Source organism: Lolium perenne, chromosome 5 (assembly GCF_019359855.2).
Source record: "Lolium perenne isolate Kyuss_39 chromosome 5, Kyuss_2.0, whole genome shotgun sequence".
Taxonomy (NCBI): domain Eukaryota; kingdom Viridiplantae; phylum Streptophyta; class Magnoliopsida; order Poales; family Poaceae; genus Lolium; species Lolium perenne.
Window position 1 is genome coordinate 175,604,706 of NC_067248.2, and position 14,897 is coordinate 175,619,602.

Below are 14,897 nucleotides of genomic sequence, written 5' to 3' on the forward strand. Positions count from 1 at the left end.
CATTCTTTGATATGATACCCATAATCGACTATAGTAATAAACTTGCTAATACTTGCTATGTATAGACCAATTCTATTTAAGAACCCAACTAGTTCCTATTAAAGAACTACATGAATCCAATAGTAAACTCTAGAAGCTCATAGCTCCTATGTATAGTAGTTCTTGTTCTAATGGAATCTGTTCTTCAAAAGTTATTCTTCTGAAGTACAAATGTCAATCAAACCTTAGAAGCCATTGTTCTTATTTGAAATACTTATTATTTCTTAATCAATATGTTCTTCAAAAGTTATTCTTTTGAAGTATAATACAAGTAATCATCAACCATGTCTTGTAGGACTTAAAATTGACAACTGCCTTTTACATATTGTTCAACTACAAGTCTTTTATGTGTGTGCTTGTTATGATGTCTTATATCCCTTGGTTATGATGCTAATATAACCAAACCATAATAAGAACCTTGTTTGAGAACTATTCTAAAAGTGTAACACACCCTAAAGAAATCTTTACAACTCATCTATCCTAAATCATCGAGATTAGGTTACGCTCGGAACGATTGCATCTCATATTATGCATTATAGCATCTTTGCCAGTTCTTTAAACATTGTCCTTACCAGAAGATGATGGTATTTCAGAATTTGGAGTTCTCGCGTATCGAAGCTTTTGCTTGCATAATCTTGCAGTCAAGAAAGATAAGTTCATCGCTTGCTCATGTCATTTGATTATTTTTATCAAACTATATGCAAAGTACTATACTTATAACTCTTGCATTGAAAAGCAAAGTATTATTTTATAATTATGAATATGACTATGTGGTGGGCAATGGAACCATGGTATGTGTTGATATGGCGGAGGTTCCATTGCATGGGTACTACTCATCTAGGACTAAGTACCAATGCCGTCCAGTGATTCTAGTGTCGTACATATCACGTTGACCATAAGATCTATAATGGCTCTGGGGAAGTCAGTTGTATCTTTTCCCTCTTGCATGCCAACGGACTAGTGATAAGGGTTGCATGTATCGGTCTATCTTTGGTTAAGTTGAGGACAGTGGTCCGTCACGGTCTACCATTAGATACAGGAGAGGGCATACTTATTAAAGGTCTATGAAGGATTGTAAGGGTTGTCCGGGTCGATCTATCTATGGTGTATAGGACAGGGCACATGAGGTGTTTGGAACGGTCTACCTTAATGGTAAAGGTGAGAAAAAATGGCTGGGTCGGTCTCTCCATAGATAAAGGGCATGACAGACTTACAAAAGGGTGGGTCTGCGGGGTCGCAGAGAAGGCAGTGATTGGCTTGGACCTTAAACCTGGCCCCACACCAAGGAAGTGTGGACGGGAAACATCACCCGGTTGGTATCAAGGATAAGTTCTTTTATGGGAAAAGTAACGCACCTCTACAGAGGGTATCAAACTGTGACTGTCACTCCCTGTTCCGGGAAGGGAACTACGAATGCGGCAGGAAAGAAACTCCATGAAGCTTTGTTCAACCTGTGAAGACTGACGAGCATAGTTTTCAGAATAAAATAAACCTTTTGAAGAAATGTTTACGAAAACTTGCATTCGCCTATGACTTTCTAGTATGTGGCTGTAGCTAGTGCATGATACACCTATTTCCTAATATGAACTTGCTGAGTACGCTCGTACTCATTCCCTCCCATTTGAACCCCCTTCTTAGATCAAGGCACCGAAGGAGAAACTACCGTGGAACTCGAAGACAAAGGAGACAATTGCAACAAGATGAAGAATCCAATTAAAGAAGTCAATGGAGTCAACTCCTGCATCAGCTAGAGTAGAAACTTAGACTGGTAATAGAAGGGAAGCTTTCCCTAATCCTAGCACCTAAGTAGCTAGATTTCTATAGCAAGCCAAGTAGCTATTAAACTTGGGTTAGCAATAAGTTAGTCTACGAGTTGTTCTTTTGGAGCTTTATGTGAAGTTTTACCTCACTGTAAAGTAGGAGGTTGTGTTGATCTTATGTAAACAGTTCGTGTGTACTTCTATAGACATGTCTTGGACTCGCATATGTTTCTGTTGTACCACTCTGAGGGATGTAATATGAGTGGAACGGTGTTTCACTTGTGTTATATCAACGACTTGTGTACTACACCATGCAGTGGTACGCTGGTTCACCACACTACGCTTATGTCCTCCACTGACAGGCTCTCGGCTACTGAAGGTGTTCCTTTATCTTCTGAGGATGCGACAGAGTACTGCATTATTGTTGGTGACTTGTAGTACCTGACGATCACGCAGTTATCAAGCCGCTATGAGTATCCCGCACTGGAGAGCTGCTATGGAACATGAGTATCAGGCTCTGTTGAAAATGAGATCTGGACACTTGTGCCTCCTCCCCCTCGTGTCAATATCATTGATTCGAAGTGGGTATTTAAGGTGAAGAAACATGCTGATGGTTCCATTGAGCGCTACAAAGCGCGGCTTGTTGCCAAGGGATTCAAGCATCGACATGGACTGGACTATGAGGATACATTCAGTCATGTGATCAAGCCCACCACTATTTGGCTCCTTTTGTTTTTGGCAGTCTCTCGAGGTTGGTCTCTCCGTCAGCTTGATGTGGAGAATACTTTTCTTCATGGTCTCCTTGAGGAAGAGGTATATATGCGGCAACCACTAGAATTTTTCGATCACACTCAGCCCCACCACCTATGTCGTTTGACGAAGGCTCTCTATGGCCTGAATCAAGCGCCTCGTGCCTGGCACGCTCGCTTAGCTTCTGCCCTTCGTACTCATGGTTTCGTTCCATCGACGGCAGACACTTCCCTGTTCTTGTTTCAGCGGCCGCGTGTGACTATGTATTTACTGGTGTACGTGGATGACATCATCCTGGTTAGTTCTTCTTTGACCGTTGTTGATGCTCTTATTTCTGCTCTTGGTGCTAACTTTGGTGTCAAAGACTTGGGCTGGTTGCACTTCTTCCTGGGTATTGAGGTCACTCATCAGTCTACAGGACTTGCTCTCACTCCAAAGAAGTACTCCCTTGACCTTTTGCGACGCACTGGTATGCTCAAGTGCAACACACCACTTAAGCCTATGTCCTCCACTGACAGGCTCTCGGCTACTGAAGGTGTTCCTTTATCTTCTGAGGATGCAACAGAGTATCACAGTATTGTTGGTGGCTTGCAGTGCCTGACGATCACGTGTCCAGATCTATCCTTTGCTGTCAACAGGGTGTGCCAGTATCTTCATGCCTCTACTGATATACACTGGTCTGCTGTTAAACACATCTTGCGTTATGTGCGCCTCACTGCGTCTTTTGGTCTTCACCTGCGTTCCAGTTCATCAGGAGTTCTTTCGGCCTTCCCTAATGCTGACTGGGCTGGTTGTCCAGACGACAGGCGATCTACGGGGGATATGCTATGTTTTTGGGTCCGAATTTGATCGTCTGGAGAACACGTAAGCAAGCCACTGTCTCCCGCAGCAGTACATAAACCGAGTACAAGGCTGTTACCGATGCAACCGCTGAGCTTATATGGGTTGAGTCTCTTCTTCAGGAGTTGGGTGTTTCCCAACCTCATCCGCCGGTCCTATGGTGCGACAACATCGATGGCACGTTTCTATCGTCAAATCCGGTGTTTCATGCACGGACCAAGCACATAGAGATTGACTATCATTTTGTGAGGGAACGTGTCGCGAAAAAGCTACTACAAATTAAGTTCATCTCTTCAAAGGATTAACTTGCAAACATCTTCACCAAGCCACTGCTTTTGCCTATGTTTGAGGTCTGGAGGCGCAATCTCAACCTTCTTGACACATCAGTAGTGAGTTGAGATTGAGGGAGTGTGTTAAACTTTGTATATCATTATGTAACTGTACGTGTACTGGACTTTGACCCATATAAATATACTAGGAGGCATAGGCGCGGCGTGCCGCCGCGCCCGTGGTGCTATACCCGAGGCGATGATCGGGCTAAATGATTATGCTATAAAATTAATCTATGTAGATGTTATAATAGGTAGCTGCGAGAAAACTATAATGGCGGTATATTTAGTCTCGCGTAATTAGTTAGCAAAGTTTAACAGCTCGTGGAGTGATGTGTTTGAACTAATAGCTATGAAAGCACTATCATCGGTGATTTAATAGATAATGGTGCAGAATATAAACATGCATAGGTACAGAAATATCATTACATAGTAAATTCTTTCACGATAGATAATTTAACTGGTTCAGTTTCATTACATATCATAGGATTCCTGGACATCTAAACATGTCTGATTCTATCTAGTGCTTAATTATAGCAGGAGAGTACAGATGATAGCAGCGGTTACTTTACTGGCAAACAAAAGTGGATACTACAGTACTACTGGTCCGGCTTAGCGGCCTACTGATTCTAGCTAAGCGCCCTTTCATCGTTTGTACATTTTCTAGGCAGGTCATCTAGTAGAGTTAGTCTTGTTTTTGTGGGTGGTACCTAGCGGAGACAGTCAGACAGTGCGGAGGGGAACCTAAAGATTCAGAGCGGTGAAGGTGAAGACAGAAAGAGAAAACAAAATATTGTGTACGGGAGGCGTAGAAGGGGAACGGAAACTGAGATTCCTGGGTAGCATACCCTCCGCTCGTTTCTTCTTCGACGCTGGCGCTGCCGCAGGAAGGACGCCGGATCGGGACTCTCTGCAGATGGTCGGGGCTCCACTTTGCGACTGCCGAGGCCGACCTCCGTCAGCGTAGGCTCCTTCCGACCTGGGGAGGAGTTTGGTGCTGGAGTTGCTGTGCACGCCCTCATCCGTTGCAGAGTAGCCAGCCGGCTAGGAGGCGCTATTTGAGCGTGGCGTTGCGTCAGTGAAAGAAGCCTGGAGTTGCATTCGTTTGAGGATGAGCATAAGCGAGCATGGATTGAGCCGTCACTGACTAGTATGTTATCTTTTCCTCATTTCCTGTAGTGTATCAAGATCTCTATTTATATTTGCTGATGCTGGGTAGATTCGAATCAAGGTTATTGTGCCGAAGAAATTGAAGTGAAAAGGCTAGAGGGAGGAATCAGTTTTAATACACAGAAATATGCCATCAGTTTACAGATTTCGGTGAAATTACACGCTAGTACAATGGTTGCTAACTGAAAACTGAAGCAAAAAAGGAAACAACGTAGATGCAATAGCTTAAAATCTGGTCGTCGATAATTTACTGAAATACATGTAATTGTTTTATCGGTGCTCTCCCCATCAGTCTCCTACCCAGAATCTGTAAGCTAAAATAATTAGGTGGTTTTATTAGGTCCTGTAGATAGCCTGAATCTGAGAGATCATAACGGTAAGGTGTGGATTCATTCAGCTGAAACCTAGCGTCACCGTGCTATTTTCAACAATAATTGTAATCAGCATATAAACAGGGAACATCAAAAAGGCAACTTTTTATACACTCGTGCAGTGCATATACACAGGATAACACACAATATAGAACAATCAGTTGGAAGGAACAGTTCTCAGCTATATGCCTTTTCTGTCTCCTGAAAACTGACAGAGAACTAAGCATTGGCCATTTAATCTGAGTGCGTTAAGCGACTTTAGCTCTTCAGCTCCTGCATATAGCTTTTGGACTGACTGCCATTATAACGAACAATCATTCCCTGTACTTAAGTTGGTCTTGATATAATTCAGGAAAGAGAAGTAAAATGAACATAGTTAATATTATATTTTCAGGAGAAAAGTAAATCATATACCTCAGAATGTAGGCAACAACTTCATCCTCCGGAGAAATTTCATGGGCTGTCTCAGTTTAGCGACGGCAGCCTAAATGCATTTTTTTGAGTCAGCTATAGGAGGAAAATGAGAAAATATATTTGCATCAAACCAAGAGATAGCCCGTCACCTCATCGACACAGGTATATCTAGCTTGACTTTGCTCACACCACCAGGTCAAAAACCAGGTCAGAGAAATTATATATGCCTTTGAGCATTGAATACAAAGAAAAATGATGTTCAGAAAGCATAATATAGCATTGATATTATATATGCTTGACATGTAATGGCACAACATGCAAGAATGTAAAGAGGAACTATTCAGAAGATTTTCTTGTATAAAATAGGGAACAAATACCAACTACTTATGTACTTAAATAACTAATAATGCTTACGTAACCAGGGTGTATACTCATCGCAACAAATTATATGAAGTTAAACCAATTATGTATCTCACGGTGCTTAGAAACATTTTGGCCCATGTAAATAAACCGTAAAAATACTTAGTATATTGTACGACATATTGTCCGTGATACCACTGATAGCTGAAACTTGTCCGTTTGTGTCAATCTATTGAGTATATCTAAGGCGTGAAGCAGAAACTCTACGTACCTAGCACTCGGAAGGAAACGTACGCCCTAAAGTGCCTGCAAGAGAGTAACAACACAAAACATGTAGGTGAGAAAGAACCTGACTGATAGAATAGAAACCACACAATGCAAGGATGAGGCTAGGCTGCATTAAACACTAAACATACTGGGGCAAGGACCTGCTCCCCATGCATCCTCACCGAGGCTGGCTGCTACTGGTCACCATACTTGCCCAGGTGTGGCGAGCAGCGAGGGCCACAAAGTTAAGATTGAATTGCCGCCCCGAGAAATTGCAATTAGAAGGGAATGCAAACAAATTCGAATGTATTAAGAAGATCGAAGATACCTCCAAAATCATTACGAAGCTAGGTAATTCCATAGTCATTCAGTTCAGGTGAAGTAAGCAACTACAAATATATTGCTGCTAAGTTGCAATTAAACATAGTTCCCCATAATATACCCTAGACTGTTATGGGATGGTAACAACATACAATCAATTCCTTGATACTATCGTATCATTTTTACCATATTAAGCAAATTCTACAATAACCTGAATCTGAACGTGTAAACTTGTGAAGAAATAGAATGTACATACCATCAAACTTCACTGAATCGGTCTGTCTGCTCTAATACATGTTCACAGTAACATAATAGCAATAGAAGAAGTTTGGCTCACAATCTCATTGTATTTCTCTACATTTGCAGTTCAACAAAACTCGTCTGAACTCAGCTAGCTGATAATTAGCAGGGGACAATTAGCTCGCCTTATAAAAATATGCCTTAAACGGGGAGGTGTAACATGCAGTAGGCAAAACAGGGCTACAAACCTTCGATGACCAAACAATGTCTGAGAGCTCGCATGGAGGAGTGGAGCACGCAAAGCGGAAGGACCAAAGGAAGATCTTGTCGTCAAATTAGTCAGCGTCAGGGCAGCCTGCAAACAAAATCCAATGAACTGAAAATTAAATCCTAGACACATCAGAAAATAGCCAGAAGAGATTGTCATCGCCGTCGACTGAATCACAAATGGAGAAGCCTGTGGTGAACAACGGGGCGGTGAGAAGCCGTGGACAACGCAATCAAGGAATCAAATAATCACCAAACCAAAACCGATCAGAACCTGACCTATGATAATAGGAGACCACAAATAGGCGACCTGAGCCTCCATGGCCATGCGCAGCTCCAGGAGGTTGACGTTCAGTCACCATGTCGCACCACTGATGGTCCCCTCCCTTGGTGGCGGAGAGAGGACACGCGCCTCCAGTTAGAATCGTGGCAGTGTTGTCCGGGAGGCGGCTGCACTGAGCGCGCACGGGGCAGACCAGCCGGTGGGTCGGGGCCAGTCGGGGCCGCCGTCAATCGGCATTTTGTGTCCGCGAAGAGCCGGAGCGCCCCAGCGATGACCAGAACGCCGGCGAAGGAACCGGCCAACTTCACAGCCGCTCGGACCTCCTCCCATGCTCCGGCACCGCAACGTTCTCCTTCGCTGATTCGCCACCAATAGCACGACTCCGGCGAGCTACAAATTTCTCCAATGATTTTGCTCATCTGTACATCATCACGTCGATCTCCTCCGCTGATTCACCACTGCCGCGATGCTCTTTCGCTCCCCTGCGTGACTACACAGAGACCTAGCGCGCTGGTGGTTTATTTTGCAACCCTACTACTCCTCCTGTCCAGCCTCCCAGGTATGGCTGTTGAGATGAATATGGGGAAGGACGTTGGACATTGAGAAACTTCGGGAGGGCCGATGGAGATGGAGGTCGGTGGTGGAAAATAGAGGAGATCGTGGGGAAGAGTCCAGATAGATGACGTGTGTGGTGGATGGTAGGGTCTACCACCGCTTTGACCAAAGTGAATCAAACATGTGAAAAAGGAAAGGAGAGGTAACCGGGAGGCATTTCCAACAACACGGAGAGGCAAGAATATTAACCGGTAGCCGGTAGCTCTCCAGTCAATAAAAGAGGCAACACAAAATTGGATTGATCAAATGCACAAAGTAGAAAAGCCACGCGCCAGCAATCAATCGGAGGAACCACAGGATAAATAGCACATCTACAGTGTCCAAATCACTATGGAGGCACTAATTTGACTAACTTTTATATAGGGTATAATAAGACAGCCACCCTAGAGGGTTGAGCATGTTCCCCAAACACTTTGTTTTACAAATGCTCTTATTATGCACCGCGAGCCTGGATGTATCAGCGTCAGTGCTTCACCCTTCGAAGTGGCAAACGTACGTTTTTCCATGCACAAATGATCTCGTAGGCTCCGTTGGAAATATTAGCAATTTTTCCCACATGAAAATAATAGATAAAACCACTACAAAACGGCACAAGGGGCTGACGGCCAGAACCTATGCCGACGGCAAAATATTGGGGCTGTCGGCACAGAGGCCCTCCACGCGAGCCCACGAAAAGCGCCGTCGGCACATGCAACCCTCGACACTGTTTCGGCCGTCGGCACACCATCCACTGTGGTGACGGCCGCCCTCGGCACTGTTCCAACCGTCGGCACATCCCCTGGTATGTGGGGCCACAAATGCCGCCGTGATGGCGGGGGAATTGGCGCCTAATCTGTGCCGACGGCATGCCTTCGGCCTAGCTTGTATAAACTGTGCCGACGACAATGCGGTTGCATAGTTTTCTCGCTCATTTTCTCCCGCCAAAGCTTTCCCGCTCGTTCTCTTCCGCCCTTTCTTTTCCGCCATGTTTTTTCCGCCGTTTTTCTCACGATATTAACATGACAACAAGATTAGAGATAAAACTAGTCATGCAAATTAATAGCGAGTAGATAAACGAGCAATCCATATAGCGGAAAACCAAATCTGATCTCGGACGCATATGCACCCGGTATGTATAAAACATATTTTCAAACCGTATATAATTTAGGAAAAAAAATTTAGCATGTAGAGGGACATGTTCTATGTGTGCATGTAAATTTTTACATAAAACCAACTTTTTTTGTACCCTGTGTAAAAAAGACAAATAATGCCTAAAAAAATAGACTATTTTAGCACCTAAGATTTGTCTTTTTTGCACAAGGCATGAAATATATCGGTTTTTGCTGAAAGAACTTTGTAAGCATGTAACATGTCAAGGTATACACAAGGAATTTTTATTTGTATTTTTCTAACATTTTTAAATTTATTTAATATGTGTTTCGAATAAAGGGTGCATGGGTGTAGAAACACCTTGTCCTATGTATAGCTCATATAATATTACAAAACAAATTACACATAACATATTTGAGAATAAATAGAATTCAAATATTATGCAAAATTAAGGGCATACTTACTTTTGATCACGCCTGTCTACTACAGTTATGTAGTTCAATTGCTACTGGGAGTTTCTACGTCCAAAAGGATTTTCTTTTGAAGCATCTATTGATGCTACCACAATCGTAGTAATGAACGTACATCGGGTTAAAAGCATGGCAATGTTCTTAATTATCTTCATTTTACCTTTATCTTTCTCGGTCAATTGTGGACAATATTTTCCAAAGTTTGGGATCATCTACATGAGTTCCGGCTGGAAATTGCTTTTTTATTTTCATTTCTTGCAGTCTGAAAATAATTGAGAGTAATATTTTCTTGGGAGCATTCGTTTCCTAACGGAAGTCTGCAAACCTCATCATAATAAGATTGAATGGTTTACTTTTTTAAAGATGAATTTAATACATCGTGACATCTACAAACTCCTTAATTTATTCCTATTGTTCATTTTTTTTATTTTGCGCGAGTTTCTTTCTCACAAAAATGTCCCATTGAATTGCAATATTTCTCTTTTGGTACGCTAGTCTGTTCTTCACATTCATTTAGAGTTGCATGCAGACATGAAAAGATCGGTTAAGAAACTTGGGCACACTTGATATATCTCACTATTTTTGTTGTTGAATAAGTAATATATATTTTTGTTCAAAAAAAGTAATATATTTAAATAATATAGTCTTAGTCACCTGTATCTCATCTGTAGTATACCATGTGCATGCACTGACACGTACATATCTAGTTCCTTTGGAAATAACGCTCCTATTCACAGTTGATAAAAAAAAATCTGATTTTCTTATCCATATCTGATGCTACAAGTAATATGGCATCAGGAAGAAGCACAAATCGCTTCTTTCTTTGACCTGGAGGCAAATCACCTCCTATTTTTTAACGGCATCTAGCATGGCACATGTATACATGACTCACGTCTTGAGTTATGTTAAATCTCAATCACAAATTTTAGATTTGGTGGTTAAAATAATTACGATGATGTGAACGTGGTCCTTCAAAAGAAAAGAAAAAATCCCGCCCCTGCGTGATGTACATACCTATTTGTTTTCCACATGGAATTTTTTTCCAGCTGGCTGGAAACGAACCGACCCTGTCTATATGTATCCATTCAATGCACAATTGGTAAAAGTCCTTTAAATCTTGAAGTAAATAGTTAAACACTACAGGAGAGACAAATGTGCCGACGGCCAAATATCGGGGCCGTTGGCACAGGAGCGTCGATAAGGATGGTCGTTGGCGTTAAACTGGCCGTCTGTACAGACCAGAGGTGCCGACAGCCACCGTCGGCACAGGACCAGTCTGGCCATCGGCACAATTTATTTTTTATTTTTTTCACTTTAGGCATGTGCTGACGGTTATACCGTCGGCATTGCTATTTTCTATTTCTCCATGTCAATCTTCGAAAAAGCATAACTAAATCATTCTAATTGACAAAAATAAGTATAATATATCAAATTTTACAGAAAAATAAGATCTATCTTAAAAAAATATAAAAAATGGAATATTTCAAATATATAAACAAATCTTTTTAGAATGAGCTATAATGTTCAAGGTTTCATGGCTTTCACAGGCAAAAAATGAAAAAATGGTTGCCCGTGGGTCGGATTAGAAAAACGCATCCAGGGTCTTCCCTTCCCATCCTAGGGCCCACACACGTGCCAAATATGATCTTGTTTTGCCAAACTATGCCATGTCGAGCCATTTCCCACCTCATTTCCCCTGAAATCTATAGAACTCCAGACATGATAGCCCTTTTCGCGCATGGGTTTTTTAAAAATTGTCGTATCCCAATTTTGACAAACGGAATAGTTACTATGACGTATAAAATGACGTCACGTTCCGTGGGATTTTTTTGACTTCGTTCAAATTGCCATCTGGCCAAAACAGGGTCCCGAGGCATGCGGTATCGCCGTACCGGGCATGCGGGTGCACCCATTTGCAAACAAACTAAACAGACAAAAATTAGCACATATAACGATAGTCGTAGAATAACAAAACATTTTTCCGGAATTCCTAGAGCGACGGATAGTTGACCCCTAGTTCAAATCCGGTCAGTTTCCAACGGATTCGACGGGACACCGCCGGAAGCCGCACATGTTCCCAAAAAGCTAACGCGTGCACATGTCATGTTATAGGTGGTGCGTAGGTGGTCTACTATCACCACACGGAGGTTTGACGTCATACTAAAATACGCCCATGTAGCTGCTTCACACAAAATGAAAAAAATGGTCGCTCGTGGATCGGATTAGAAATCCACGTTCGGGGTCTTGATTCCCATCCTAGGGCTCACACACGTGCCAAATATGACCTCGTTTCCGCAAACTATGCTATGCTGAGGCCGTTTCCCACCCCATTTCCCTGAAATTCATAGAACTCCGGACGTGATAGTCTTTTTCGTCAAGGGTTTTTCAAAATAATTGCCGTATCCTAATTTTGACAAACAAAATAGTTACTATGACATATAAAATGATGCCACGTGGCTCCATGGGAATTTTTTTTTGACTTCTTTCAAATTGACATCTGGCCAAAACAGGGCCCCGGGGACATGCGGTATATCCGTATCGGGCGTACGGGTGCACCCATTCGCGAATAAACTAATTGGGCAAAAATTAGCACATAAAATGATACGTCGTAGAACTAAAAACATTTTTTTAGGAATTTCTGAAGCGGCGGATAGTTGACCCCTAGTTTAAATCCGGTCAGTTTAGAAAAACTGTTTGGGGACGCTAAAAATGAAAATATGGTCGCTCGTGGGTCAGATTAGAAATCCGCATCCGGGGTCTTGCTTCCATCATAGGGCGCACACATGTGCCAAATATGACCTCGTTTCGGCAAACTATGTCATGCCGAGATCGTTTCCCACCTTATTTCCCCTGAAATCCATAGAACTCCGGACGCGATAGCCCTTTTCGTGAAGGGTTTTTCAAAATAATTGCCGTATCCTAACTTTCACAAATGGAATAGTTACTATGACATATAAAATGACGTCACGCGGCTTCGTGGGATTTTTTTGACTTCGTTCAATTTTTTATCTAGCCAAAACAGGGCCCCCGGGACATGCGGTATCGCCGTACCGGGGGTGCGGGTACCCATTCGTGAACAAACTAAACGGACAAAAATTAGCACATATAATTATACGTCGTAAAACTAAAAAAAAAATTCCAGAATTTCTGGAGCGACACATAGTTGACCCCTACTTCAAATTCGGCCAGTTTCCAACGGATTCGACGGAACACCATCGGAAGCCGAACGGGTTCCCAAAAGGCTAACGCATGCACATGGCATGTGATAGGTAGTGCGTACGTGGTCTACTATCACCGTACGGAGGTTTCGCGTCATACTAAAATGTGTTCCATGTAGCTGCTTCACAAAAAAAACCGTTTGAACACGCTAAAAATGAAAAATTGTCGCTCGTGGGTTGGATTAGAAATCCGCGTTCCGGGTCTTGCTTGCCATCCTATGGCCTGCACACGTGCAAAATATGACCTCGTTTCGGCAAACTATGTCATGCTGAGGCCGTTTTCCACCATATTTCCGATAAAGTCGGTAAGATTTAAATGAGAGGTACTTGATCTAATGCTCGTGATTTTTGGGTAAATTAACTTTGTAAGTTCAAAAGATGATATGAATGTCATATTTGTATTCCTCTCATTTCTTTGATCAATTTAGACATATTATTTGCCAAATTCACATTTACTGATATTAATTATTTCATATAAAATAAAATGACATAAAATAAAATCATTTACTTATTTTTGAAATTCTATATTATTATTATTTATATTTATTTATTGTTGTTTACTTAAGTAATTATTTAGAATTCAAAAATATAGAGGTGTGACATCACGGTCAAATGGTTAATATGATTGATATGGTAGTATTAACTACAAGGTGTCATTTTTTTTCATGGAAGCTCATAAGTTAAGCATGTTGGTGCAGGAGTAGTGTGAGGATGGGTGATCAACTGGGAAGTTAGACCACAAGTGCAATTTAACCTAAAATTAGGTGTACTTAGAGTTAAAAGTGTGATTGTGAAAGATTAACAAGTAAAAGAAGAAGAAGAAGAAGAAAAGTGAAAAAATTGATTTTTTTAAAATGCTATGCCGACGGTAAGAATAATAAAAAATGTTTGATTTTTTCTAAACATAATTTGATTTTTTTTAAAATAAATTTGGAAATTTGGAAATACTATGCTGAGGGCAAAACCTTTCGGCACAACAGTCTGTACCGACGGCCAGTCTGTGCCGATGACCAACTTCTTACCCTAACCAGAGCTTTCCCGACTACGGTGTGTTGACGGTGACCGTCGGCTTAGTCTGTGCCGACGGCCAGATGGCATGTGCCGACGGCCGCCGGCACATTGTATCTTTCCCGTAGAGAAACGTGTAAGTCTAGGTACGCAATATTCTTGCACGGAGACTGCCCTTATTTCATTTTTTGAGATATGCTATCTTACTATAAGAAAAGGAAAAAGTCTATTTCAAACTTCAAATCCCTGTCATTTGGACCCTAAACTATTAAATCCCGATCTAAATTAAACCTTGGAGCTGTTTGACCAATTGACCGATGCCACATAAGCAATAAGTTTATAAAAAAGACCCTACATTATTATCTATTGCAATCACGTGGTCCCTAGCTATCTGCGTCACACGGGAAAGAAAACACGACGGTAATCCCGCTCGGCCTGCTCGACAAGCCCGCTCGCCCGCTAGGCTGCGCTCAGCTCTCCGCGCCTTCGTTGCCCACGCGCGCCCGCTCTTGGCAGTGCCCAACAGCTCGCTCGCATCCTCCCGCCTCTCGCACCTGCATGCCTGCTTTGATACATGCTTGGACTGGGATGCTCTACGCCGATGCGTGCGCTATTTCTTGCGCGTGCCATAGCTAGATGAGCATATGTGCTGCTGGCATGCTGCTAGCTAGCTAGCATGTGGCTCCAAACACGGACCATAGCTGCTTCGACCCGGCGTGACGCGGCCGAATTAGGCGGGAATCGGGATACGACGGAGCTAGCCGGGTCGCGGCCGAGCTAAGCGGGATACGGCGGAGCTAGCTGGGTCGTGGCCGAGTGGAGGCAGGCAGAGACATCCTCCTTGGCCGGCGTATCGCCCTTCCCATCCATCGGTGGCCCCTCCCATTCCCATCCGCTGGTGTATAGCACAGATCCCTACTTTCCAGATTAGGGGAAGATGGACTGAGATGGGATATGATTCTGAAATGCGGGCCCATGTAGCCAGTGATACAATGGTTATTCCCGACTGGGATTATTCTTTTCCCGGTGATCCAAATAGCTTAAGGGTTTAATTTAGACCGGGATTCAGTAGTTCAGGGTACAAAC

General features: G+C 42.7%; 1 protein-coding gene and 1 long non-coding RNA gene across 2 annotated transcripts; one reads left to right on the forward strand and one right to left on the reverse strand.

The window, feature by feature from the left end:
• Nucleotides 1-2,810: 2,810 nt before the first annotated feature.
• LOC127329760 (uncharacterized mitochondrial protein AtMg00810-like) lies at nt 2,811-3,398 on the forward strand. The gene has a single exon (XM_051356216.1). It carries the CDS (start codon nt 2,811-2,813, stop codon nt 3,396-3,398), a length of 588 nt encoding a protein of 195 aa, XP_051212176.1.
• A 1,805-nt stretch (nt 3,399-5,203) lies between these two features.
• On the reverse strand, nt 5,204-7,529 carry LOC127346358 (uncharacterized). Its single transcript, XR_011745297.1, has 2 exons — nt 6,450-7,529; nt 5,204-5,900 (listed from the first exon to the last, which is right to left on the reverse strand). It is a non-coding gene; the product is annotated as an uncharacterized lncRNA (long non-coding RNA).
• Nucleotides 7,530-14,897: the final 7,368 nt, after the last annotated feature.